Raw genomic sequence first — 27,380 nt, 5'->3', positions numbered from 1 at the left:
AGCTGCTGTTACACACAATGAAAATGAAGCCAGCCTTTGCTGTTAACGAAAATGACTGATGGCTCTATTTGCTTTAGAAACAATGGAAGATAGCCATTTTGGAGGACAACAATTCTTCACAAATTTCCTTGAAGGAGACTATTCTTGTGCAGCAGATTTGACAGATAACTGATTAAAAACAATTTTAAAATTATATGGTACAAAAGCATGGCTTTGCACATGTTATCAGCTCTGCTCAATAGAGAGGTTAAGGATGAAGTTAAGGGTAGTGTCTACATATACGTATAGGAGAAAGACAGTTGTGCAAGCTAGGAAAATAAAATGAAGGTGTGTATGAATAAGCAGAGTGGTGGTTGCAGAAAGGATGTGTAGTACGTTTGCGTGTCTAAGAGTATTGTAGGGGCTGGCTTACACAGCCAGAACTGGGGCTAGATCACTTGCTCTGGAAATGAATGGGCAGGGGGAGAAAGCATATGTCACGTAACAGAGATTGCGTGTTATACCTGGAAATACTGATGGAGGAAGCTGAGCCCTCTTTTCTGCTGCCGCCTCTGATGTTACTAAACTTACACCTGCCATTCAAAAGACAGAGGAAGGCTGCTGTGTCTAACCTATTTTGTGGCTTCTGCTGATGCCAGTGGGTAGGGTGTTTTAACTTCTTTCATATTTTCTTGTTATGAAAGTTAATATTTAATAAAATAGTTCTAATATGTCCTAGTTTAGGAGACAAAGTATCATAGGCAATATTTACTTAATGTGGGAAATTCTTATGTTTTTTTTAGTGACACCTGTCATATATAAACAGGAATTTTCCACACATGGTTAGGATATCCAAGCAACCTTAACTGTCCCAACACAGGCATGGTGGCTGAAGTTAGAAAAGAAAATGTGCAATTCCTTCAAAATTAATTTACTTTTATTTGGGATACCAACATTTTGTAAACTTTTTGTCACTTCAGTGTCAGTAGGGTTCAGCCTAAACTTCATGTCATGTTTATAGACCTGATATCACTAGAGTGCATGTAATTTGAAGCAGTTGAAACTTTCTCATGTTAACTCCATTTTAGCATAGCTTTTGTCAAGGGAAAAAGTAATAAGAATGTAAGGTGTTATCAACTTTTTTTTTTTTTATTTTTTATAAAATGTTTGCAAATAGGATGAGCAAAAATGTCACAAGACAGGTAATTCTTAAGGGATGAATAAAACGCTTAAAGTCATGCTAGAACTACTGTTTGAGAAATTGGAACGTCAGAAAGCTTTTTGAGATTTAAACCTCTGCTGATTTATTTCAAAGCTATCATAGTGCTATATTAATCTCTGTTAATGAACACAGAACTTTTCTTGGAAAGAAAACATTACTTCTGATTAGGCAAAGTTCAGAGTAGGTGAAGTAATTAATGGCATTATGAATTTCAGTCTTAATTTGCACTTTAAATGTAAGTTGTATGAGCCCAAACCTTACTGGTGATAAAGATGGGCACATTCTTGTAAAGAATTTTGTAGTTGTGAAGTACATATCCTAAGGAGATTAACTAAAACCTAAGTTTCTTGTTAATCACAAGGGACATAAGCTTGCAAATATTTTTCTAAGTAATGAACCCTGACTTAGTGTTCTTTAAACTGACAAAGACATACCTGTGAAATTCTTTTCATCTGTAGTGTAACTTTCATTTCTGTGAGGCAGTTGGGCTTTTCCGAATGCCTCTAATAATGGGATTTATTTTCCCAAGCCATAATGTACATTACTTTGGCTTTACTAAGTAACATGTCACCATGAAATCTATATGTGTTATATCTAGTGTCTTCTCCAGTTTTCTAAATTTGTGCTTCTCTGATGTTGGCAAGAAATGTGGGAATCCCACAAATCAAAAAGGGGTGACTTACTTATTTGGAACATAGTTCTTACCAGCTTTCTCTTGTCTGTATACTTCTTCAATAAACTGTCTCACACCTTATTTACATTTCTTAATCATAGAGGCATAATTATGATTGTATTTTCAGAGTAATCTGAAACCTACTGAGGAAACTGCTACTGTTTGTTAGAAATTAAAGCAAATTAACTATCATAATACCTCAGCCAGTATTATATCTATAGGGCATGTACAGATACAGTTTCAAAAGCAGGTAATGTAAAGCTAAGTATACATAAAAATTACAAGCTATTTAATACTTGAGAAGTTAAATCATCCTGGGAAATGCCTTTCATTATGTTAGGATCCTTCCTAGAAGGTACTAAAAAGTGATGTTTTACTGCTTTTAAACTTTATAGTGAGTACTTTCTCATTCAGATAAAGTGTTTTCTATCTGACATTCGAAAGTTAGCATACTGCAGCAGCAGGGAATATTTGGTGAGCAAAGTGCGGATTTGGGTGGGGAAAAAAGGTCATTTAGGTGATGAACATATTCTCAAGGAAAAGGGTGCTAGCTGTATCCACTAAGAAATAACATGGGAATTGATGTGAGACTGTCAGTGAACTTTATTTGTATCTGCATTGTGTTTAGAAAACACAGATATACATGTATATATGTACAGAATAATAATAATAAAAAATCCTGTCTCTCATGTGTCTCTAGCTACCCTGAATTTCTAGATTGCAGTAATGGAAACACTTATTCAGTCTTGGTGTTTTGAGGAACACGACTAAGCTTATACAGGTCTGATTAATTCTCCCATTCTCTCCAAATTTCAGTCTGCTAATCTACCACTCAACATTTTGTATGCAGAAGCAGTCCTTTCCACAATTCCGTGTTCACCAACTTGCTCCATCTAGTTTTCATTTGAAGGCTGAGCCTCTGCCCAGTTTCTCTGGCTCACCCACCCCTACAAGTGGATCAGGAACTCCTAAACTACAGAAGCTAGAAAATACAATATTGAAAGAAGTTGTAAACATTACTTAAAAGGAACAACTAGTTTTTCCCTATATGCACAAACACACAGGGAATATTGAGAGTAAAAAACAGACAAGCCTGAGACTTTACTGCCTGTGGAGCTCCTTAAAGAAGATTACAGTTACAAGAACAGTTATTACTTGGCTGTAATTTAATTGTTCAGCTGCTGAAGATTTTCTTTTGTTTGTCTGCTTCCCTCAGTAAAGCTAAGACAGACAAAACCCCCCAGACAGTCTCCAAGGGAATTCTTTTAGATGCACAGAGCCAAGGCCTTATAAACTTTGAGAAATATCTAATATAATGGCATATGGCCTTGGTTTGTATACAGCAGTAAAATAAATTTTAATTTCTCAACACTAAAATCTTTCAGTCTACCCTTTAAATGTTCTTCTGTGAACCTGTTTCTCTCTGGACTGTAACTATCAATCTTGTGAACTGTTGAGAACATGTAGTTGACTAGCAGTTGCAGATATTCAGTTCCAGCAAAATGTTTTTTTTTTCTGTTGATTTGCCTTCAGTCTGGACTCTAATGATTGATTAGAACTGAGGAGATGGTAATTTTCATTCACTTCTGTGGTTATCAGTATGTTTAGTGTGTTTAACTGCTGATTTATTTATTTTTTTTTTTCCTTTGTATGGGAGAATGCTGTATTTTTTTCATTTACAGAATGAGGCCAAAGAACATTGTTTCTTGTTACTGGAAATGCTTTATTTCATGTAATTAAATCCATAGATAAACCCAAAAGGAAGCACATATTGGTTCCGTCAAGGAAAATAGGTTATTCCTTGTGAATAGATACTGTCAAAACGGTTTTGATGGTGCTTTTAAGCTTTCATCAATATTTTTTGAAAGTTGGGAATAGCAGTGTGTTTGGTCTTGTAAAATAGCTAAAGCAGTCCATTAAAAAATGTTAATTTAGCATTTTTAATTTTATCTAAATGTAAAATGCAGGCTAAAATTTTAGTCCAGATTGTCTTATAAACACCCTTGCTCTGTTGTTAAGTACTATGCTGTAGTACTTTTGCTGAAAATTATCACTTCTAAAATAAACAGGCAGATTTGCTGTAGTTTATTGTACAATGCAGAAACAGCAAAAAAATAGTGGTAAAAATATGAATACTGGTCTGTAAATAAATTATGGATTATGAAATGATAATAACTAACCTGTTTTAAAAAAGCCAGTACCAACGGAGCGATGTATAATTAGTTCTGAGTTGGGGAAAATATATATATATATATATATATGCATCACCAATGTATTGTCTATGTTTAATAGATAAATAAGTATATATTTCTCACTTATATAAATATATATGAGTACAATCAACTTTGAGTTGAAGAAAGAAAAGTCCATTTCCCATCCCATTATTTCCTGTACTACCTGCTACTGACTCTTCTGGGTTTGTGCCAAAGTGATGGAGGTAAAGATCTTAGTAAGATATAGAATGGCTGCAGAAGGGAGTCACAGAAGACACCAGAAATTGGTTTAAGCCTTTCCCAGCACATTCCAAGGAATTTTGCAGGATCTTTTCTGTGGTTATAGATTTTGTAGCTAAATAACTGCTCATGTTGAAAAACACTTTGCATGCTGGCAGCATAGAAAGGCAATTCCTAACATCTTTCCTCAGTGTTGTGGAGAAGTTTTGAATGTTTCCATACCTTAGTAGTATTTCTCTTTTAAAGTATTTAATGGTTTTATGTGAGCTAGTAGTATTTTCAGTCTTGTGCTTTGCTGTTTTGTCTGTGGACAGTGACAGTGGAAAATCTGTGTGTCTACCTCTATTTCTATGGAAGAATGACCAAGGGCAGACGTAGTAACTTACTCAAGTAATTCATGCAGACACGTAATGTATTTTACACACTATACTTCTAGATTTGTAAATTCCTCATAATTTAGTGGCAGACTACATACATTCTTGAGCTACAAACTGCATTTTAAATGAGCTTTTCCCTTAGAAGGCAAAGATAGCAATAATATCCCAAATGACAGTAATTAAAATGAGTTTCCTTGTGCATTTTGAATCACAACTACTTAGTCCTCACAGTGCTTATATCTTTTTTTTTTCAAGAAAAAGCTGCATTTGCAGATAATAAATGGAATGTTTGTGTTCTGGAAGTCTGTAAAGCAGCACATAGTGACTCAGCATTGGTTTCATACTAGGTAGTCAGATTTTTGACTTCTGATTTCTAAGCTCTATTAAAAGAGGAAGAAACGACATAAAAGGTGATGATACAGCTTAGTTTGCCCTTAAGTATGGGATCTTATTTCATATAGGACTTGGACACAGCGTACCATTTACTTTAAATATGTAGTTGTCTAGAGAAACTAATACTACTTAGTTACCTTTCGAGTTCATCTACATACTGAGATACTGAAATGGAATTCGGTCATTTTGACACTTGAATAAGTGACCTCTTAAGTGAATAAGTAGACAGGGCTTCACAGTTTCACCTCAGATTTCACAGGTTTCAAACAGGTTGGGCGAAACACTAGCCTTTGCTTCTTAAATTCTGTGAAAAGTTATAAAACATTGCAAATAAGAAATTGTATAACAATGCTTACTTGTTTTTCATTTGTTACCCACAATGGAAACTCTAGGACCTGAGCAAGTATAGTGGCAAGAGTTATCCTGCTATTTGTTGGAGGGAGAGTGCAGCAGGGCATAAGCAATAAAGGAGGTTCCTGGAATATGTTGATGGTAACTTTCTTCTCCATGTGATAGACAAGCCAATAAGGAGAGGTGCTATATTGGACTTTTTTCCCACCAACCAGAAGGGGCTGGTGGGGAATGTAAAGCTTTAGCTCCAATGACAGTGTAATGATAGACCTTGAGATCTTTACAGCAGTGAGGAGAGTGCAAGCTCGCTACTGTGGACTTCAGGAGAGCAGACTTTGGCCTCTTGAGGAGTCTGCTTGGTAGAGTATCATGGGATGAAGCCCTGGAGGGAAGAGGGGGCCAAGATAGTTGGTTAATATTCATGGATCACCCCTCCTCCAAGCTCAGAAATGGTGCATCCAAGCAAAGAGGACATCAGGCAAGAATGCCAGGAAGCCTGCATGGATGACAAGGAGCTTCTGGACAAACTCCAACATAAAAAGGAAGCCTACAGAAGGTGAAAGGAGGGACAGGTAACCTGGGAGGAATAAAAAGAAATTGTCTGAGCAGCCAGGGGTCAGGTTAGAAAAGCTAAAGCCCTGATAGAATTGAAGCTGGCTAGGGACATCAAGGGCAAAAAGAAAATCTTCTACAGGCACATCAGTGATGAAAGAAAAACTAGGGAAAATGTGGGCCCCCTGTGGAAGGAAACAAGAGACCTTGTCACATGGGATGTGGAGAAAGCTGAGATATTCAGTGACTTTTTTGCCTCTCTCTTAGCTGGCAAGAGCTCCAGCCATACTGCCATATTGAACTACAGAAGGCAAAATCAGGGATTGGTAGACTGAAGAACCACCTGCTGTAGGAGATGAGGCTTGACACCACCTAAGGAACCTCAAGGTGTACTAATCCATGGGACCCGAAGAGATGGATCTGCGGGTCCTGAGGTAACTGCTGGGTTAAGTGGTAAAGTCACTATCCATCATTTGGTAGATTGTGGCAGTCTGATGAGGTTCACACTGACTGGAACAGGGGAAATATAACCCTGATTTTTAAAAAGGGAATAAAGGAAAACCTGGGGAACTACAGACCAGTCAGACTCACCTCAGTGCTCAGCAAGATCATAGAGCAGATGCTCCTGGGAACTGTGCTAAAGTACCTGGAAAATGAAGAGGTGATTGGTGACAGCCAACATAGCTTCACTAAGGACAAATAATGCCTGACAGATTTGCTGACCTTCTGTGACAGGACTGTGGTGTTGGTGGATAAAGCAAGAGTGGATAAAGCAAGAGTGACTGATATCATCTACTTGAATTTATGCAAAGCATTTGACACCGTCCCACGTGACATCCTTGTCTCTAAACTGGAGAGGCATGGATTTGATGGATGGACTGCTCGACAAAAAAGGAATTAGCCAAATGGTTTCCCTCAGAAGGTTGCAGTTGATGACTCTATGTCTAAGTGGAGACTGGTGATGAGGGGCGTCTCTTAGGGGTCAGAAATCTGGAGAGGGGCTTTTTTCAAAGGCGTGTAGTGACAGGACAAGGGAGAATAGCTTTAAATTGACAGAGGAGATTTAGATTAGACATTAGGAAGAGATTCTTTATTGTGAGAGTGGTGAGGCACTGGCAGAGCTTGCCCAGAGAAGTTGTGGCTGACCCATCCCTGGCAGTGTTCCAGGTCAGGTTCGATGGGGCTTGGAGCAACCTGGTCTAGTGGAAGGTGTCCCTTCCCTGTGGCAAAGTGGTTGGACTGATCTTTAAGGTCCCTTCCAACCCAAACCATTCTATGGTAATGATTTATATCAGTTATCTCATTATCAGCTAGATTGATTTGGTATCTTACTAGTTATTTGCTAGAAGACAGTAGAGTTTCCCTAAAAACTTGGAGAAGGTATTTGACATTTAAACAAGATATGTCAGAGTCAGGGCCTGTAGGATATCTATAGTAACATTTCTCAATAACTGGACTGAGGTACCTGAAGGATTGTAAAGGTATGTTAACCAATAAAATCCAGTTACAATAAATCAGTGACCAAAAATTATTGTTAAGAATTAGATGATCTTATTGAAATGAGTTATCCATTTAAAATTCACAGTGTGCTTGGCGCATGCTGCTTTTTTTTAGTTTCTTTTTAGTTGATTAAAAATAAAAAGTGTATGTTAAAAATGTTCATACATTAACATCCATACTACAGCAGTTGTAGTGATTGCTTTTTATACAGTTTTTTAATGTTTAACTCATGAGATTTGATGATTCATATGATATTTTTAGGCTTCTGTTTTACTGATTGTATCAGTAAATTTTGTAATCTCAACAGGGGGACTTGGAGCAAGAACGCATAAAAATGCATTGGACTTGGTGCTTTTTAGTGATGAATTTAGGACAAAACTCTTGAGAAATTTTGAATTCCATCTTGAATCAAAGAGGAGTTTGCTTACATTATGTTTGGCTTTAAAAAAAATAATGTTTTACCAGACTGTGATTGTATAATAATTAAATTTCTGAACAAATTAATGTCTTTGCATATAGATTTGTTTTATATTAATTTAACAATATAGTTTTTTTTCTATTTTTACTCACTGTGGATCTACCCAATTTACAGTATTTTTTGTACCCCATCTGGTATAAGGCTTGGCTATAACAAATACGTGTAAAGATAATCATGCAGTGTTAATATTCATAATGTTGAATGAGTATCTCTATCACAGGTTTAATTAGAGATTCTGAAATGCAGCTTGTGTCTTCATAGATTCCAGGTTCAGGTATCTTTTGATTATGTGGATTTTTTCCTTAGCTGTTTACAAGAAAAAAGGAAACCACCAGTAGAGATCATATGAAAATAGGTACTAATTCTGTCAGCATAGCTTTGCTTTACTTAAAATCTGTGCAGCATTCTTCAATTTTTAACTGCCTCCATTACATTGTTCTTAGTAGACCTGTGGTTTTCCTTCCATCCCCTTTTCTGTTGCCACATCTGTACTTACTTGCTTTGTCATGTTAATTGTGCTGTAATGCCTCACTCATAATCTTTCATATTTCTTAATTTCTTCAGTTTAGTTTCTTTGGGTTTGGTCTCTTTTCACACTAGGGTATTCTCTGTCTCCATGGCAATGAGAGTTATACCAGAATGTTGTTCTATGCCTTGGCGTAAGTGACTACCTGTTGGAAGAAACATACCAAAATCCTGTCCATGCAGCTGGTATGTTATGGCAGACCTTATGATTATCTTTGCAATAAATTTTCTTCAGGCTGAAAAACAGCCAACAGCGGGAAAAGTATAGTATCTCTTTTGTAACTGCAGGTTGGTCTCCTTGACATGCTAAAAATACAGAAGTTTTCAGCTTCCTGAAGGAGAGCTGATGAGTAGCACTTTTCTTGCCTCTTGCTGTCCTCAGATATGGTTCAAAAAATGTTTTCTAGAAATTGAGTAAGGGTCAAGGATTTTGCAAATACCTTTCTTAGACACTAAGAAGACCATTCAAAGATAGACTCTTTCTGTCTGTGCCCTTTGTGCCTTTCACACCTTTCACAGTTTTTGTCTTGAACACAATGCAACAATTTTCATAACTGTGTTATTTATTTTTTTAAGAGGAGAGGGGGGGACGGCAGATCAGTTACATGGGCCCTGGCTATTTCTGAAATACTGCAACATTTGAAGCAGGACATTTTTATTTTCCCAATTTTTATTCATCACATTTGGTCCAAGTAGGCTGCCGAGCCAGTCTACCATCCACCCTTTTTTTAACAGGCAGAGCTTCAAATAGCATCAAAATTGATACTCCAGTGAGTGTTCTAATTCTTAGCGGTGATTTATCCCAAATCGTTTTGGTTTATTCTTCACTCAGCAAGAGCCCATCATCAGGAATTATGAGACTAATGCTTATAAAGAATGATAGAGGTCCTCAGGATATTTGAGGAAGAATGAGCTTTTCTCACGCAGTCTTAAATGAAGAAATGAAGCTATGACTGATTTGTACTGAAAAGCACGTGCATTAGAAAGTACAGTGGCCATGTACATGAGCTGTGTTTGTAGTGCTACAGAAAAGTACTTCTTTCCACTGAAAGGTACATCACTTGCTGTCCCACTGTCAAGATTGTTTGACGTGAAAAAGACTTAGAAATAGCAAATTCTGTCTTATCTCTGAATTTTCTTTCTGTGGTTCTCCATGTCAATCAAACTGACCTTATTTTTGTAAAGTTCCCTTATATCTAGCGTTCGGGTCTTAAGATGGTATTTTCTGTATGAGATACTGTTCAGGAGTGTTCTTTTAATGAACAACCTAGGACAAAGATGCAGTTTGCCTCCCTTGAAAGTGGCACCCTGCTTTTTCTGCTGCAAGGCAAAAATGTCAATATTTGATGTAGTACAACAAAAGAAGTCTCTTTTGACTTCATTTCTAAATATGGAATATGCTAAAAACCACTGAACAGTATTTTCTTGATGAACATAGCCACCATTTTCCCCTTGTGCACAAAACTATTACTTCATTGTAGAAGGCAGTTTGATGATGAAGCAGTGCAAATCCTTGGTGGGTCTGTGCTGAGTATTTATTCTTGTTTGTCATGTGCATGGAAAAGGACTCACAGAGGGTGTTTTCCATTGATGTTTACAAGGACTAAGGTAAGGCTACCTCACCTGTAGTTCCCTGCATCTAACTTCTTACCTTTAATTTTTTTAAGATGCTAGCTCTTTTTCCACTTCCCGGAGATCTCCCTGATACAGTCAACCATTTTTCTTAGATACAAACCATAGCCTCACAATCATATTAGCCATCTCTTTCAACACACTTAGGTAAATACCCTTCAGCCCCAAGATGAGATTTGATCTCTCTGTATAGTTGTTACTGTTCAGCCAGTCTTGACTGTCTGTCCTCTGGACTGTGGCGTTGTATGTAGAGGTCATGGAATAAGTTTTGCCCTTACTGCCAAGAGCTTTTGCATTAGTGAAGGGGCATTTGAGGAAACTGAACAGCAGCCCTTCTAAACAGGCATGTGGAAGTCCCACAAATGGCCTTCAATCTCACATATACAGCCTGTTTTCAACTCTTCTCTCAGGTTTATTAGACTACAGATCCTGTCATCTAACCTGTTTTAAAGCCCTCTTCACAAGTTGAATCTTGACAGCATAATAGGAGGAACATGGTCAAAACTTTTTATATGTGTTTAAAGCGAAAAGATGGTTAAATTTAATGGTTAATTTGCTTTTTTATTCATGATGAGAAATGAGAAGCACTCTTAAAGAGACGATGTTTTAAATTTTATTGGGATTTAGAAGCTTGTAGTGTTCATGTTTTGATGTTAATTCCTTTCTCTTCAAAATGTTTTTCAGTATTTTCACAGTATTTCTGAATATAAGCTTTAGTAAGCATTTGGTATTTCTTGGCAAATGATTTCAATACTGTGCTGTTCAGATGTGCTGTTAGTAATGCTGGTAGTACCAAATAGCCTTCACAGAATTCTGACTGAATGAGATCTGTGAAATAGAGGGAGAGAGGGCTGAAAAGTGGTGGCATTTAGCCCAGTCTCATCAATGGTATTAGAAGTGCGAGGCAAAGAAGGGGAGCGGGATAAATATTGAGTGTGGGAAGCAGAGTGCCAGAGTTGCTGGAAGCAGCTATTGATTCTAATTGTTCTTTGCCAGTGCTGTGAATACAGGCCTCGGGGGTGGCATGGCCCAGGAGTCTGGAGCAGCAGTGGAAGCTGACATCAGCCTCCCTGGAGCATTGAAAAGCAAACTGGCATCCTTCCACATGTCACTCCAGTACCTCACTCAGGGAAGCTGGGTGCCAAACAACAGGAAGGGAGTCGTGCAGCAAGCCCCAGTCTCACCTCCAGTTGTTGAGGTTTTTTACTAAGAGAAGTAGTGCTGATCTTGTCTCTGTGGTGGTTCAGTATTCTGGTGTTTGTTTTCTCATATGAATTCTTTTGACTTACTAAACTGATTTTAAAGATTGACCAGTTCCCAGAAGTACTGGGTGTAGAGTGCACATTTATCTGTGTCTGAGGTGCTTTATACCCCGAATTACTTCTTCTGGTTTTTGCAAAACTAGTTGTATTTCTAATGGGAGACTTAATCTGGGGAAAGGAGTCAGTTATGGCAGTAGTCACCTTTCTGCTAGCCTGTAAAAATCTTCTGAGTATTTTTTTCTCATTTCTTCAGTCCAGGTAATAAATCTGGTCACTTGTTCTTTAAACTTTGATTCGCTAAAGAAGAGTTCCTGCTCTGTGCCTCTTTTTGAGTGTTGGAAGGGAATCCTCAAAGGTGGCTTCATGGGGAAGCATAAGAGGTATCTCAGCTGGTGAGAAATGATGTATCCTGTTGAGAAGAAATTATAGAGCCAAAAAAATCCACTATCTAAACAGTCCCTGCACTCCCTAAACTAGTTCTCTTCCTAGTTCTACTTCATGACCTCAAGCTGTGTGGTGTCACATAAGGTATGTTCATATTGTCCTACAGATTAAGCAACCTATTAAATGTGTCTGGGACAATTAGGAAAAAGTGCTCCAGAGCACATGGTCTGTCCAGGCTTCTTTCCCTCACAGATGTTCTGAGACACATGAGATGCTATGGTAGTAAATAGAGTGCTGAGGAGTGTGGTAGCTACCTTATTCCCTTGAGTGTACAGTCCTGCAGTTAACTGGCTAAACTAATGCTCCACATTTATACAACAGTGTTTACAGGGCTTATGGTAGATCAGATATCTATGCAGGTCAGCAGAGATGAAAAGCAGCATCTGATAGGCAGGTGAGTATTCACATGCTGCTGAAGAGCATGTCTGTATCATGAATGAAGATTCCAGACTGGCTCAGATTTCAGGTCAAAGAATTTCCCAGTACACAAGCATCATGCATTGTCATGGTGCAGCTTATCCTTCCCCAGTTATGGTTTGGGGGAGTACTCTCATTAGATGTAGCTGGAATATCTTAGTTATTCTGTGTATGCTACCTGTGGCCCTCATTTGTTTGGGGGAACTGCAGAGTTAGGAGTAGTGGATTTTCCATACAATGGAAGCTTTCATGGTGTCTTTAATTGCTGTAACATTTCCCTGCGTGACTGGCAATTTATGGCTCTGCAGGGTAATGTCAATCTTGCTGATGGTGCTAGAATGAGATCTAAGTAGAAAAATACTTTCTACACCCTGTTGATGCTAACTTTCTTTTTCCAGCACTGGAATGAAGCTGGGACAGGTATTGGGTGACGCCCCTATCAGAGCTATTTCAGTGAGACTTAGAACATAAATACATGTTACAGTGTCACTGGGAAGGTTTGATGCAGATGAGTCAAACTCTTTGTTATTGGAGAGATGGAAAGATGTGAAGGGGAGATAACTTTGTGAGCTCAAGTTTGCTGCAGAAGTGAGATGGAGGCAAGTGGGAAGCTGCAGTGTTGGACTATTGGCTCAACTCATTTGGCTTGTCGAAATGGAGTCTGAAAATAGCGTAACTACTGAATAGCAAAGACCTAGCCTAAAAGAGGTGAAGAGCTTTCAGATCCGATGAAAAACAGATGTATGTACTTGAGATGGAGATAGAAGAAATGGAATAGAAAACTGATTAAGAGCTCCTTGAAATTAAAACCAGCATGATAGTCTTAAAGCTAATAGCAGCAAGGAAAAAAATCTCAATCTAATACTGTGGGTTTTAAGTTATATTATGGGGCATGTGCAGCCTGAAAGACTTCTGTTTCTGAAATTGTCAAAATAGGATTTCATGTACATCTATAAATTGGAACATGTAGCTATTTCTGATAAAATATGAAAAAAACAAGCCCTGTGTAGGAATAGAGAGGCCAGCAGTAAAATGTATTTTTTGCATCATGCTTAATCATTTAAAAGTTGAATGGAATTTTGTATGGGCAGAATTCAGTTTGGTATTGAATAAAGTTCAGGAACTCTTGTATCTTTCCTGCTTTAGTAACTGTTAGAAGTATTCTTTCTTTAAAGGGCATTATGTATCAAGCGGTATCTCACATTGAACAGTTGCCTGTTAGACTTTTCCCCAAATTGGTAGTTTGTAAGTCATACACTGTACAACCTGTTCTGTAGCAGTGAAGTTATATTTGGATAAAATACAAAGATGTTTATAAATTTAGAAAAGTGCTTCAATTTCAATGGACTCTCTGACATAAATCAGGTTTGATTTTAATATATAGGCTTTTAATGTATAGGCCATAATAGAGATTAAATGTGAACATGGAACAAGGGCTGGATTTTCTGTATCTGTGTGGGTTTTTTTCAGGTCAGTTCAGTCTGAAAATATTTGTGAGGAAACTGCCCTCCCAGCTTGAGGCATACCTGCTGTTCTCTGAGTCAGACTCATTGTGTCTGCCATGTATCATTATGGTTTAGCAATATAGATTTCTGTTGGGTAATAACTAATGTCATGTCAACTGTACATGGCAGCACCTACAGAAAATGCTGCAGAGATTAATAAAAATCTGTAATAAATGCTGTACACAAGACACAATAATATGATCCTATTAATTTCCTATCTTGGAAGCTCAAAACTTCTACTGCATAACTACATTGTCAGATATGATTTTTATTCAGTGAGCTTTTTTCTCTCTTACTGTACTGTTTTTTTAAGAATGAGAAGAGAATGATTCGCATAGAAGAATATAGAACTCCAAAAAGAGCAATAGAAGTGTGCAAGACAAAATACTTCATTTTTTTTAATATTATGTTTTTATTCATTTGTTTTAATAGAACTTCTCTGACTAAACTGCTTTTGGTCATTTTGAATCCTTTTCTTAAGGCTGTCATAAAAAATATTTATTGGTCTGAAAGTGCATGTGTAATTGTAGCGTGAACTTCCAACACTTAGAAACAGTTCAGCACTGACCTTGACTGAACATAATGTTTAAACATGTATAATTTTAAGGCATGGATATTAAACTCATTGGAATCCATCATACGTGGCTTTATGTGTCTTTCAGACAGAGAGACTTGAAGGAATTATTGACATTTCATGTAGTTTCCAGTAGAGCAGTAAGGATGAATTTTCTGTTTCAGATGCGTGTATACCATTAGCTAGAAAACGTTAAAAAAGCGGTATGGCTACTGTGACAGATCTGAGACTTTATTCTGTGTATCTTTACAGTCTGCCCTTTAACATGCTCAGGGCAAAGGCAATGAAGCCCCTGAAGAAAGTCAGATGTCATAGGCTCTCTCCTGAGACATTGCTTTTGCATTTATAGATACTTTGGCTGGAGCTGTGATGCTACTCAGCCTCATTGTAAACTGTGTATTTGTTCATTCTGTTTTTAATTTTACATTAAAATTAGGAAAATTGAAGCTTTCTAAATTACATAATCATCTTGACATTCTCAAGAGGATATTGAACATTATAATAATCAAACTCTTATTGACTGAAGATCAGGAAAGGTCTGAATGTAACAGGAAGCCAGATTCTTATACATGTGGTAGGTTAAATAGCTTTAGAAATATATGTAAAATTGTGGAACTGCAATTTATTGAAGCAATTTCCTTACTTAATCTGAGAATCAGCCAACTATTTTATGTTGCTGTTAGAGGCACATAAATGTTTTAACATACCCAGTAATGGACTTTCTTCAAGTAACAGTTGATTGGAAAAATTAACTCTTAGAAAAATCAGTATAGATATATATGGTATATGGATATATATGCTTTGGATTTAAGATAGAAAATTTCATGTAAACCATAATCCATTCAAACCATAGTACAATTTAAAAACCCCCAAAAAACCAAAACCCAGAACACTCCCCCCAAACTAAAAAAAAAAAAAGGGATAGCCTTAATGGGGAGAGGAATACAGAACAAAATAATTTTATAGTAGTGTGTGTGGATGTGTTGTTCCATTTAATCTTGAATGATCTGTGTAATTCTAGTCATACCTTTTTTAAAGAAATAGACTTGGAAAAGATTGAGGAAAGGGTAACTGGAATGGTATGGAGCGGCTTTGTAGTCAGAAGTCAGTCAGCTACGACTTATTTCTAGAAAAGCCTGAGGTATGTTGTATTTGGGATCTGTGAAGTTGTCTGCAGTATAGAGATGAACAAGAATTTATTTATTGTCTGGTTAGTTTGAGGCCAGATTGAGAATGTGTAATTTGTACAAGCAGCCTCACTCCTATGTTCTTCCTTAAGCATAATGCTGGATGCCTTGTTTTAGAAGGAATTTTAATCTCAGGATGATTGCTCTTTTGTTCTAATAGCTTTTTTACTGAATTAACTAGGTTGGAAAAGACCTTTAAGACCATCAAGTCCAACCATTCACCCATGACTGCCAATTCCACCACTAAACCATGTCACTGAAGGCCTCATCTACATTGTTTTTGAACACTTCCAGGGCAGCTTCCTTGGGCAGCCTGTTCCAATGTCTGAATACCCCTTTGGTGAAGAAATTAATCCTAATATGTTCTAGTTATTCTGTTTTCACCATTTAAAAAAAATAAGCATATTGTCTGAATAGGCTTGTTGTTACTGGTTTAGTAGAAATGGAAAGGCAGTGTGACACCTCTTTTTTCAAGAGTTGAAATATTTGCCATTGATGTGATATGGTTCATGGAATGAACAGCATCGCATTAATGCTGTCTCAAACCTCTTCAGAACACCACTGTAGGAATAACATCTCCATAGTTACTATTAGGAGGGATACAATTGGAAAACACTGCCATAATTGTAGTTTCTGCTTCTGTCTTGCATAATTAAAAAAAAATTATAGATTGTTAATCTGTGCCATATCACAGGAATGTGTACATATTGCTACAGAACTGTGGTTCTACTTTGCACTTCCAGATTCTGGTCGTTTCTTTCTTCCTCTTTCAAAACACACATTTCCATAACATTTATGCTAATAAAACATAATCATTCAAATACAGTTCAGGCTGCAACCACTCCTTCCCCTTTACCCCCACCTCATCACCTTTGCGGTAAGACTGTTGAGCTACTAAAACCCAGAGAGTGTTTTGTTCCTGTAAAGATGTGCTTGATGCTTGATTGTTCTGAAATTGTGATTATGTGGCTTTGACAACTATATGAGACTCGCATTTTCCCAGTGGTTGCAATTTATTAGAAATTGAGTTTCTTTATGGTGGTTTTAGTGATATTTTAGCAAGTGGGGTGGAACTGCTGGATGCGACAATACACCCAATGCAGTTTGTGAACCTTGATTTATGCAGACATTAAAATGTCTGGTACAGTCTTTTAAATGTTTTGTTCTAGAGAATAAGGAGTTAAATTAAGACATAATAAATAATTCTAGTAATTTTTCTGCTCCACCTGTTATCTGAGGTGTGCAGATTGCTTTGTTTACATCAGCTATGAATTGGTAGTTAATAAAATTTCTTAAAAATCTAGAAAGCAATTCATTTAATTCAAGTTTTTCTTCCTTGAAATAGTAGTCTAATATAGCTGATGACATAATTAGGAGAATATTTTATGTTTAGGAAAACGATTTGTAGAAAACAGCTAATTAGACTTACTTAATGACAGTTCTGACTGATGCAGTTGAAAACTACGTGGCAGAGTATTTATTTTTCCAAAACTCATTTATCATTCTTTAAAACATGGCTATATTTTATTGATGACTATTTTGGAGCTTTGGTTTTTGAAAAATCATTAATGGAAAATGTAATTAAGTTAATCAGTATCTTAGAACTTAAAGTACAGGAAAACTACTGTAAGATTTTAAAAGCAGTGTTAGAAAGTATTACCTGTGTAAGTATTATTTTTTGATTTTGTAATATTTGTAATATTTTTCTATTTTAAGTGCTAGAAAGTAACATTAAATAGCATTTTTACTTGATGAGTACAAATGCCTCTGAATGACATTGTTTTATTCCTGAGTGATTTGTCCTATTATGATGACTGTAATCTTATTCTCTCCCCCCTTTTTTTTTCCTTAACTGCTTGCGTTTTCTAGGAAGTAGAGGTTGGTATACATCTTATGTCTTTCATTATTCTGTGAGTTTTTCATGTGTACGTTGAGTCTTTATATTTTACTAAATGTAGGTTGTTTCTCCCTCTCCAGGATGATTATTTCCGTACATGGAGTCCTGGTAAACCATTTGATCAAGGTAAGATTCTGCTACTAGTTATTTTATATGGGATAAAATTTTAAGTATTGGCAATTATGCTCCTATTTTTGAAAATCCTGTATATCTGTGTCATTTTCTCCCTCTTCAAATGCTTGATTTAAAGAGAGCCAGAAATTCAGCCCAATCATGAACTTGTATCTGTGATTTTTTGCAAGCTTTCATTGATTAGAGATGGGAGCATGAGGAAGCTCCCAAAGTAGCTTAAAGTTTCCCTTATACAAACTTGGGGTTTGGGAGATTTTGTTTTGGCTTATTTTCATATACGTTATGCATTGCTGCTTTTCCAGTAGGCCACTTGAAGAAAAACAGGCATGTAATCTGATATTTGTCTTTTGCAGTTAAAAAAAAATAAAATGTTGAAAGTTTCTTTTTTGTAGTTTTCTGATAAACCAAGATCTAGAAAAACAGTTTTGGAAGTCTCTGTCATGTTCAAGTGATCTGTCTTGAGGCAAAACACAGATGGAGCTTTGAGAATGCTACAGCCTTAGAATCCTTTGAGCAACCGCAGCAAATTTTCACATTAAACATTCCCTCCCCAGGCATTGGAACTTAATGTTTACTGTCAATATAATCCACTTCATGTATGTTGTTTCAAAGTGTATGACTACTGTTGTGAAACTACTGAGACTCTGCATACATTTTTATTTTTTGTAATTGCTGCAAGGAGCTATTCAGAGTCTTTGTCTTTTCTGATAATACTGATGACACAAATGTAATGAAGAAACAATGTAGGGGCTTGTACACAAGAGATTGAGATAAAAATATGTTGCAAAAATAAAGTTTACTTAATTTAAAGAAATTCTGCCATAGGGGATACTGAGTTTGAAAGGAGATTTCTGATGAATTATATTGTATTACAACTGCATCTCTTGGAGATGGACTTTCCACTACGTTCTATGCCTTTGTCGCTTTAATTCAGGATTGCTGTAGTAAGCTTGTGAAAGGAAATGCCTTAATTTCTTAAATGGATTCACCTGGCTTGTTTTGCTAGTTAGTGGGAGACAGGAGTAGTCACAGTTGTTTTCACTACTCTGAATTGTGGTGATTTTCTTCTGGTATGGTGGAAATTTGTGAATATTAATTTAAATCTATGGCAGCCTGAATATTTTAGAACATGACAATTTTGCAGACCATGTGTTTCTCCTCATTATATTCTAGTACATTAGGAAAAGTCCTTGACTTAAGTCAAGGAGCTCTGTGACTCCTCAGAGAACAAGATTCCTTTCTTTTGGTAAAGTACCTCATCTAAGAAGCAGGCTTATCACTTCACTACAAAGAGCCTTTAGTCTATTCCTTTTCTTCTTTGTTTTTTTTATAAAATAAGTTTTTAATATGGGAACTACAATAGGTTATACTTTAATGACTTACTGGTGGCAAAATCTTTCATCAGAAGCCATTGAATTGAATACACTGTAAATTTTGCTCAGTGTCTTAATTTGGCAGTCATATAATTTAAAGAATGTTGGGTGTTTTTACCTCCCAGTGCTTTTCAGTTTTCCTGCAATAATGGCTGCAATTTTTGTATTGAATTTAGCAATGATATTGAATGGAGCTATATGTCAAAAGATTTATGGTTTCTCAAATATTAGACATTTTTTAGATTGATTGACATACAGGTATTCTTTATTAATCAGAGACGTGTATGTTGTTGTTATTCTAGTGAAAATCTGTGAAGAGCATTACTGACTAGATTTGAAAGACATACTAAAAGGTAGAAAAGGGTTTCCCAGTCAACATCTTGGCAGAATTGGCTTCCTCTTACTTTTAAGTAAAATGGGAAATGATCTTTTTTAAACATAACAAAATATTCCTGGGAATTAAATATAACTATGGAAGTACCATGTACTTGTTAATACATTCATGTCTCTTTCATCAGATGGAAAAAGTGATCATGGGTGTTATTTTGTAGGAAGAACCATTCACACTTAAAAGCATAGCAATCTTGCAAATGTCAGTTCCTTAGAAGTGATTGTAATCTTCACTATTTACTGAAGAATTCAGATCTTTTATAATTCCCTGTGTTTTCCAGTAAAAGACATACAGCAGTGACAATCTCAACACATTTTTTTTTCCTCGTATTACTTAAGATGGGAAAAAGTGAGAGTTGGTAGACTATAGCAACTAAGTTTTAGGTGTATATTCCGATAGTCAACTAAGTTTTAGGTTACATTCTGATAGTCTCTGTAAATGTCATTCCATGAAAACATAAATCTCCCAAGTGAACGACAAATTTTAAAATGCAGACATAAACTTGCAGTAAGAGACTAAAGCTGATCACTAAAGATGTTTAAACAAGAGCAGTAGCAACTTCTCATATGTGTTGTAGTAAAGTTTGTGGTAATACTGCTGAAGATGCATGCAGATAAGCTCTTCCAAGAGAGAAAGAATTAATATCCTCAATTTATCAGTATGTTATTTTTTTTATTTATCAATATTTGTCTTTTCAGAAAATTGCACATAAATCTGTGAAAGTATGGAATAAACAAGGAATCTGTTTGGTATTAAAAGATCTGAAGTCCAGTCTACCAGATGTCATATTTTTTCTATTTACTGAGAAACCAATGGATCATAGGAATTCCTAGTGCTTTTACAGAAATATTTTTCTTTGTTTTTTTTTAAATTATAGCAACTTTACATGATGAAATTACAAATAGTTGGAAGTTTTGAAATCTATATATGAACAAATACGAAGACCTTTAAACTGCGTAAATGCCAGGTGACTACCTGTAATGAAGGTGGTGGTAGAATCTTTAGTTTTATGTTTGTGTTTTCAGATTGTTAGTTGTCATTGAAAAATACTCTTACCCCTGTTTCACCCCTTGTTTTTTAGGCTGTTGTAGGTACCTGTTACAGTTGTAACTCCTTGTCGATACAAGTAGTAGTCAGACAAATGGGTTCTTATTATTATGGTTATTATGTTCTCATTTATTATGTTATGTATACATATTCTGCTCAAAATCAGCAATATATGGGGACCCTCAAACTGTTTTCAGCCAACATCCATATTAACTTGTAGGTAGTTGTTTTGAGGAATCAGTGGTTGCCATACAGACATATCTTTGAGGTCTACACAGTTATTATTTTCCTAAGATCTATAAGACTGTTAAAACCTTTCCCAAGATTTTTGTAGATCTACTATATATGGATAATGTAACTTTTATTATTTTTTTTAATGCATCCTTAATCTGAATGCAAATCTTAATGCTAATTTTTATTTTTATTTTTGGTAATCACAGAATCACAGAATCACAGAATCCCAAGGGTTGGAAGGGACCTAAAAAGATCATCTAGTCCAACCCCCCTGCAAGAGCAGGGTAACCTACAGTACATCACACAGGAACTTGTCCAGGCGGGCCTTGAATATCTCCAGTGTAGGAGACTCCACAACCCCCCTGGGCAACCTGTTCCAGTGCTCTGTCACTCTTACAGTAAAGAAGTTCTTCCTGATGTTAACGTGGAACTTCCTATGTTCCAGTTTACACCCATTGCCCCTTGTCCTATCACTGGATATCACTGAAAAAAGCCTAGCTCCATCATCCTGACACCTACCCTTTACATATTTGTAAACATTGATGAGGTCACCCCTCAGTCTCCTCTTCTCCAAGCTAAAGAGACCCAGCTCCCTCAGCCTCTCCTCATAAGGGAGATGTTCCACTCCCTTAATCATCTTTGTGGCTCTGCGCTGGACTCCTTCAAGCAATTCCCTGTCCTTCTTGAACAGAGGGGCCCAGAACTGGACGCAATATTCCAGATGTGGCCTCACCAAGGCTGAGTAGAGGGGGAGGAGAACCTCTCTTGACCTACTAACCACTCCCTTTCTAATGCACCCTAAGATGCCATTTGCCTTCTTGGCCACAAGAGCACATTGCTGGCTCATGGTCATCCTCCTATCCACCAGGATCCCCAGGTCCCTTTCCCGTTCACTACTTTCCAGCAGGTCAACCCCCAACCTGTACTGGTACATGGGGTTGTTCTTCCCCAGATGCAAGACTCTACACTTGCCCTTGTTAAATTTCATCAAGTTTCTCCCCGCCCAACTCTCCAGCCTGTCCAGGTCTCGCTGAATGGCAGCACAGTCCTCTGGTGTGTCAGCCACTCCTCCCAGTTTTGTGTCATCAGCAAACTTGCTGAGGGTGCACTCAGTTCCCTCATCCAGGTCATTGATGAAAATATTAAACAGCACCGGTCCCAGCACCGACCCCTGAGGAACTCCACTAGTCACAGACCTCCAGCTAGATTCTGCGCCATTGACCACAACTCTCTGCCTTCTTCCTTTCAACCAGTTCTCGATCCACCTCACTACTTGATCGTCAAGCCCACACTTCCTTAGCTTATCTATGAGGATGCTGTGGGAGACAGTATCAAATGCCTTACTGAAATCAAGAAAAACTACATCTACCGCTCTACCATCATCCCTCCACCTAGTCACTTCCTCATAGAAGGCTATAAGGTTGGTCATACATGACTTCCCCCTCATAAAACCATGTTGGCTGTTCTTAATGACCCCCTCATCCTTGATATGCCTAGTGATGGAGTCAAGAATAAGTTGTTCCATCATCTTTCCAGGGATGGAGGTAAGGCTGACCGGTCTATAATTACCCGGGTCCTCCTTCTTGCCCTTCTTATAGACTGGTGTGACCGTTGCCATCCGCCAATCCTCAGGCACCTCGCCCGTTTCCCACGACTTACCAAAGATGATGGAAAGTGGCCTAGCAATGACCTCCGCCAGCTCCCTCAGCACCCGTGGGTGCATTCCATCCGGACCCATCGATTTACAGATGTCCAGTTTGCATAGCTGATCCCTAACCCAATCCTCATCTACCAAAGCAAACTCCTCCTTTGTCCTGACTCCTTCTGGGGCTATAGAAATCCGGGGCCCTCGGGGAGAGTCTGCAGGAGTAAAGACAGAAGCAAAGAAGGCATTCAGCACCTCTGCCTTCTTTATATCCTCTGTCTCCAGGGTACCCACTTCGTTCAGCAGTGGGCCTATATTGCCTCTTGTTTTAGTTTTATTTGCTATGTATTTGAAGAAGCCCTTTCTATTGTCTTTAACCCGACTAGCAAGATTGAGTTCCAAGGAGGCCTTAGCTGTCCTAATTGCCTCCCTACATCCTCTAACAACTGTCCTATATTCCTCCCAAGCGGCCAGCCCCTCCTTACATAATCTATAGATTCTCCTTTTCCACTTGAGTTTGCCCAGCAGCTCCTTGTTTAACCACGCCGGTCTCCTAGATCCCTTACTTGACTTCCTATTCATTGGGACGCTCCGATCCTGAACTGGAAGAAGCGGTCCTTGAATGCTAACCAACTATCTTGAGCCCCTTTACCGCCTAGTACACTTTCCCATGAGACTTCCCTTAGCAGTTGACTGAAGAGGCCAAAGTTGGCCCTTCGGAAATCCAGAACTGTGGCTTTGCTAGGTATTCTATTCCTCCCACACAGGATCCTAAACTCCACCATCTCATGGTCACTGCAGCCAAGGCTGCCATTAACCGTCACCACTTCGACCAAACCCTCCTTGTTGGCGAGTACTAAATCTAGCAGCGCTGCTCCCCTAGTTGGTACGTCCACCATTTGCATTAAGAAATTATCATCAATGCACTCGAGGAACCTCCTAGACTGTGAATGACTGGCTGTGTGAGTCTTCCAGCAAATATCGGGGTAGTTAAAGTCCCCCACGACGACTAAGGCATGTAGTCGCGAGGCTACTTCCAGTTGCCTGTAGAAAGCCTCATCAACTCCTTCGTGCTGATCAGGAGGTCTGTAATAGACCCCCACAACTGTATCACCCGTGCCAGTCAGCCCCTTGATTCGTACCCACAGACATTCCACTTGCTCCTCATCCGACCCCGGACAGAACTCAATACATTCTAGTTGCTCTCTCACGTAAAGAGCAACTCCACCACCTCGCTTTGCTGACCTATCTTTCCTGAAAAGGACATAGCCATCCATGACCACATTCCAGTCATGTGAACTGTCCCACCATGTCTCTGTAATCGCCACTAGATCATAACCTTTAGCCCGCACACAGACTTCTAACTCCTCCTGTTTATTCCCCATGCTGCGTGCATTGGTGTACAGGCATTTCAGGGAGCCAGTCCTAGTACCCTTTTTCCCCTGCGGGACAGGGTCTAAAAAGCTATCCTTTCCCACAAGTGAAACAAGAGATTGATAGTCCTCCTTAGCCCGCCATCCTTCAATCCCTAGCATGTTCCTCTTGGGCTTGTCCCCAACAGGCCCAGTTAAATCCCCTCCCCCCTTCCTAACTAGTTTAAAGCCCTGTCAATAAGCCCTGCTAACTCCTGCCCCAAAACCCTTTTTCTTCTCTGGGACTGGTGTATCCCGCCTGTCACCAGCAAACCAGGTGTCCCATACAGCAGCCCGTGACTGAAAAACCCAAACCCCTGCCTTTGGCACCAGTCACGTAGCCATACATTAACCTGCAGAGTCTTCTTATATATCCCTTCACCCTCGCTTGCAACAGGTATGGAGGCAAACACCACTTGCACTCCAGACCCTTTAACCAGCCGTCCCAGGGCCATATTTGAAAAGTCAGTGGTTCAGTGAATCAATAGTCGTGCGTATGATACCAAGTATCTTAATAGTGTCTTAATTCACTCCTCTATAATTTGGTGTATTTTTAAACGCATTCTTACATTGATACGGCTAAGTATGTAAAAACTGCTCCTGTAGAAAGATCTGTGTAATTCCTTGAGTATTGGTGAGAGTAGTTATATGGAAATATATCTCCAAGCATTCCAGGAGGTTAGCTTTTACTATGAAAATATATAGTAATATTTACTCCTGGGCTGCAAAATTTAAGTTATTTTAAAAGATGCAGTGCAATCCACCAGTGCCGTTCCTTAAGGCAACATCTGACATTTGTGCAAACAATACTAGTTCCTGTTGAACTCTATTGCATATATACATCTAAGATAGAAAAAAAGTTTTTAAATATTTTGACTGTATGATATATACACACACATAAGTGTTTATATTTTTATATAAACACCACAGTGTGAATTCTTAATAAACAATCGTGCAGTAGGTATTTTTGTTGGAATAAATCAGAATGTTCTATTAATCATACTTGGTGCTAAAATGCAGTTTTTGTGTTTTGAGTAGTTTTAGAAACAAGCAGTTAGGATGTTTTGTGTTTTGGCCTATTCCAAGTTGAACATTTTAGTACCTTTAATGTGTGTTTTATCAATGTTTTCTCAGTTTAAAAGGAAACAACAATACTTGCTAACATGTTTTCTTCATGTAACACTTTTACACCATGCAAAAATGCATGGAATACTTAGGTACATTTTACTTTTAGACTACAGATAGTAGCAGAGCTTGGAGGGTGTAGCTATTGAATAAAGTTGCATACACAAAGACACTGGTGTAATATATTAAAAGTGGAAAGGATGCTTTCCTTTGCTCAATACAAATACCTTGGAGGAATAGTGGAGTATTTTCATGTAATGGAAAAAATATGAAATGACATTTCCATGGAGGATGAACACCCTGAAGGTATAGTTGGTTTGTGGGTATATTAATAAAGTTTCTTGTAAACCATTCCACTGAATTATTTTTGGCTTTTATAGTATCTGGTTATACTATATTTCTGTTTACAGCAGAGGTATGGTAGATACCATTTTACAACAGAAATAGATTCTGAAACAATTTTAGACACTTTTGAGTCCTTTGCCTTTTAGCTCTTTATGTTTCATCTGCTTAGTTCCGTAATAATTTGAGTAACTAAGGGTATGCAAATATGTGCAAGCAGTTTGTGAGTACATTTCTGTACTATGAACTGAAACAATTTAGAGTCATATTCAATAAAATCATTTGAATCACTCATTTGCAAGCCTTGGGAGGTCTTAAGGGAGTTTAATAAAGATCCGTTAGTTGAAGACTATGAAAACAGTCATGCAGATTTAACTTTGCTACATTTGATGTGTGCAGTCATGATCTAGTTTTTATAGCAAAGCTGTGGATGTTTTTTAAACTAGAAATATATATCCATAACTTTCAAGTTAAAATTGAGTACTTTGCAATTAAGATGTAATCTATATCACTTTAAATACAGTTTAGTCTTAATAGTAAATAATCATGAAATATTAACAGCTTTTCAATTCTGTTCTTTTTGGAATTCATAGCATCCTCCAACAAAGATACTGTATCTTCATCTGAGACAACATTTTAATCTGGTGAATAGTTTCCAGTTTCAGGTACTTGGGTATGTTTAAGAGTTCTGCTCACTGAGAAAATACACCAAATCCTGTGCTGAACAGATTCTCACTGCTTTTTATTACTTTCAGCCAGCCCTTGCCTGAAAAGATCTTTTGTAGATGTCTGCGGAAACCTGTAATGGGTGGGTTTTTTTTTTTTTGTTCATTATCTGATGCTGTGCTTTAGTGGTTCTTTTATTATTTCTCTTTAATAAATTTCACTACTGTGATATACTTTAGAACTACCTTGTCCTGTATGGTTCACAGTCTTTGCTTCTAACTCAGATTCCCTGCTTTTTTAAATCTGCTTTTTAAATTATGGATCTCAAATTGTTTCAGAATTTATTTATGTGGAATCATTGAATGGATTCTAAATTCATAGAGCTATTTTAAGAATGACTATATAAAGATTTTTAGTGAGGCTAAACCCAGCCCATAATACGAGATTTTGCTTGTCTTCAGTAACAACGCCTCATTCCTGCTCCCCTGCCACCCTTGCTTTATGTCTTCACTTTAGGTCTGTATAGTCACCAAATCTTGAATTGTCATAAGATAAATTAAAAGGTGGGGTTTTTTTGTATTATTTTTGTTTTTAACCTGGCTAAATCATGGATTTTGGTAGCCATTTAGGCCTACAAATAGTTATGTCAGAAAAGCAGAACTATGGCATGGGGCTACAATGACTAGATGGAGGTGGAGCACCGGAGCTTCTTAAGCTGGCAGCATGCTGAGCAAAGGGTTTGTGGAACTGTTTCTTTGCATTTCACAAATGTGCTGAAGTTTAGTCCTGCAAATATCTTAATTTTTAAAGTCCTCCTGTCTTCTGTGCTGGGATGTCCTGGTTAACAGTCTTGAGTTGCTGAGGTGAGTAGCTTGAGAGAGGACGCCTGCAACACCGGAGCGGAGAGGGGAGAGATCAGCGTCCAGGAGCCTCACCTCAGAGCGACAAGAGCCACTGAGGAGGGAGCCTCAAGTCCTCAACAGGACTTGCCCAGGACTCGGAAGCTCAGCTCCCGCGAGGGGCTGACTCACAGGGGGCGGAGCCAGGAGGAGTGGCACCAGCTGGGGGTGGCTAAAAAACCTTCCCAGGGAGCGCGGCGAACAGAGCCGGCAAACAGAGAGCGTCGAGGCAGAGGGTCGAGGCAGTTCGCGCGGCAGTTCGCGCGGGCAGGCGAGCGGGCAGGCGAGCGGGCAGGGAAGCGTTCCATCCGCCTCATCGAGAGGACTCGCCTGGAGTACAGGAGGGGGAAGGAGTGCTGAGGGACGTAGACGGATTGATTGACCAGATAGATCATGGTTACAACACGATCGAAAGCTGTAGTGAGTACTAATGTGGGTATCCAGACTGAGCCTTCCTGCAGACATGCAGCTGTGCAGGTCTCTGGCTGCAGCGAATGCCTGAGCCTGGCACTTGTATTGGAGGGAGCCAGTGATACTGCTTGTGTTCGCTGTGAGCAAATAAATGACCTGCTCAGGCAGGTGGCTGAACTGAGGGAGGAGGTAGAAAGGTTGAGAGCCATTAGAGAGTGTGAAAGTGAAATAGATTGGTGGAACCACACCCTAAGGCAAGGGCAGAGGGAAGTGGTTCAACAA

General features: G+C 38.2%; 1 protein-coding gene across 4 annotated transcripts in view; it reads left to right on the top strand.

The window, feature by feature from the left end:
• SPOCK3 (SPARC (osteonectin), cwcv and kazal like domains proteoglycan 3) overlaps positions 1–27,380 on the top strand; it is a 195,737-nt gene that overhangs the window by 58,389 nt on the left and 109,968 nt on the right. For all 4 annotated transcript variants that reach the window (XM_065694123.1, XM_065694107.1, XM_065694122.1 and 1 more), the window contains exon 3: positions 17,502–17,547. In XM_065694123.1, coding sequence (XP_065550195.1) covers positions 17,502–17,547 — 46 coding nt within the window. The remainder of the gene's footprint in view (positions 1–17,501; positions 17,548–27,380) is intronic.

The sequence above is a fragment of the Lathamus discolor genome, chromosome 1, assembly GCF_037157495.1.
Source record: "Lathamus discolor isolate bLatDis1 chromosome 1, bLatDis1.hap1, whole genome shotgun sequence".
In the NCBI taxonomy this organism is placed as follows: Eukaryota; Metazoa; Chordata; class Aves; order Psittaciformes; family Psittacidae; genus Lathamus; species Lathamus discolor.
Note: the sequence above shows the minus strand (reverse complement) of the source record. Positions and strands in the feature narration are given on the sequence as shown.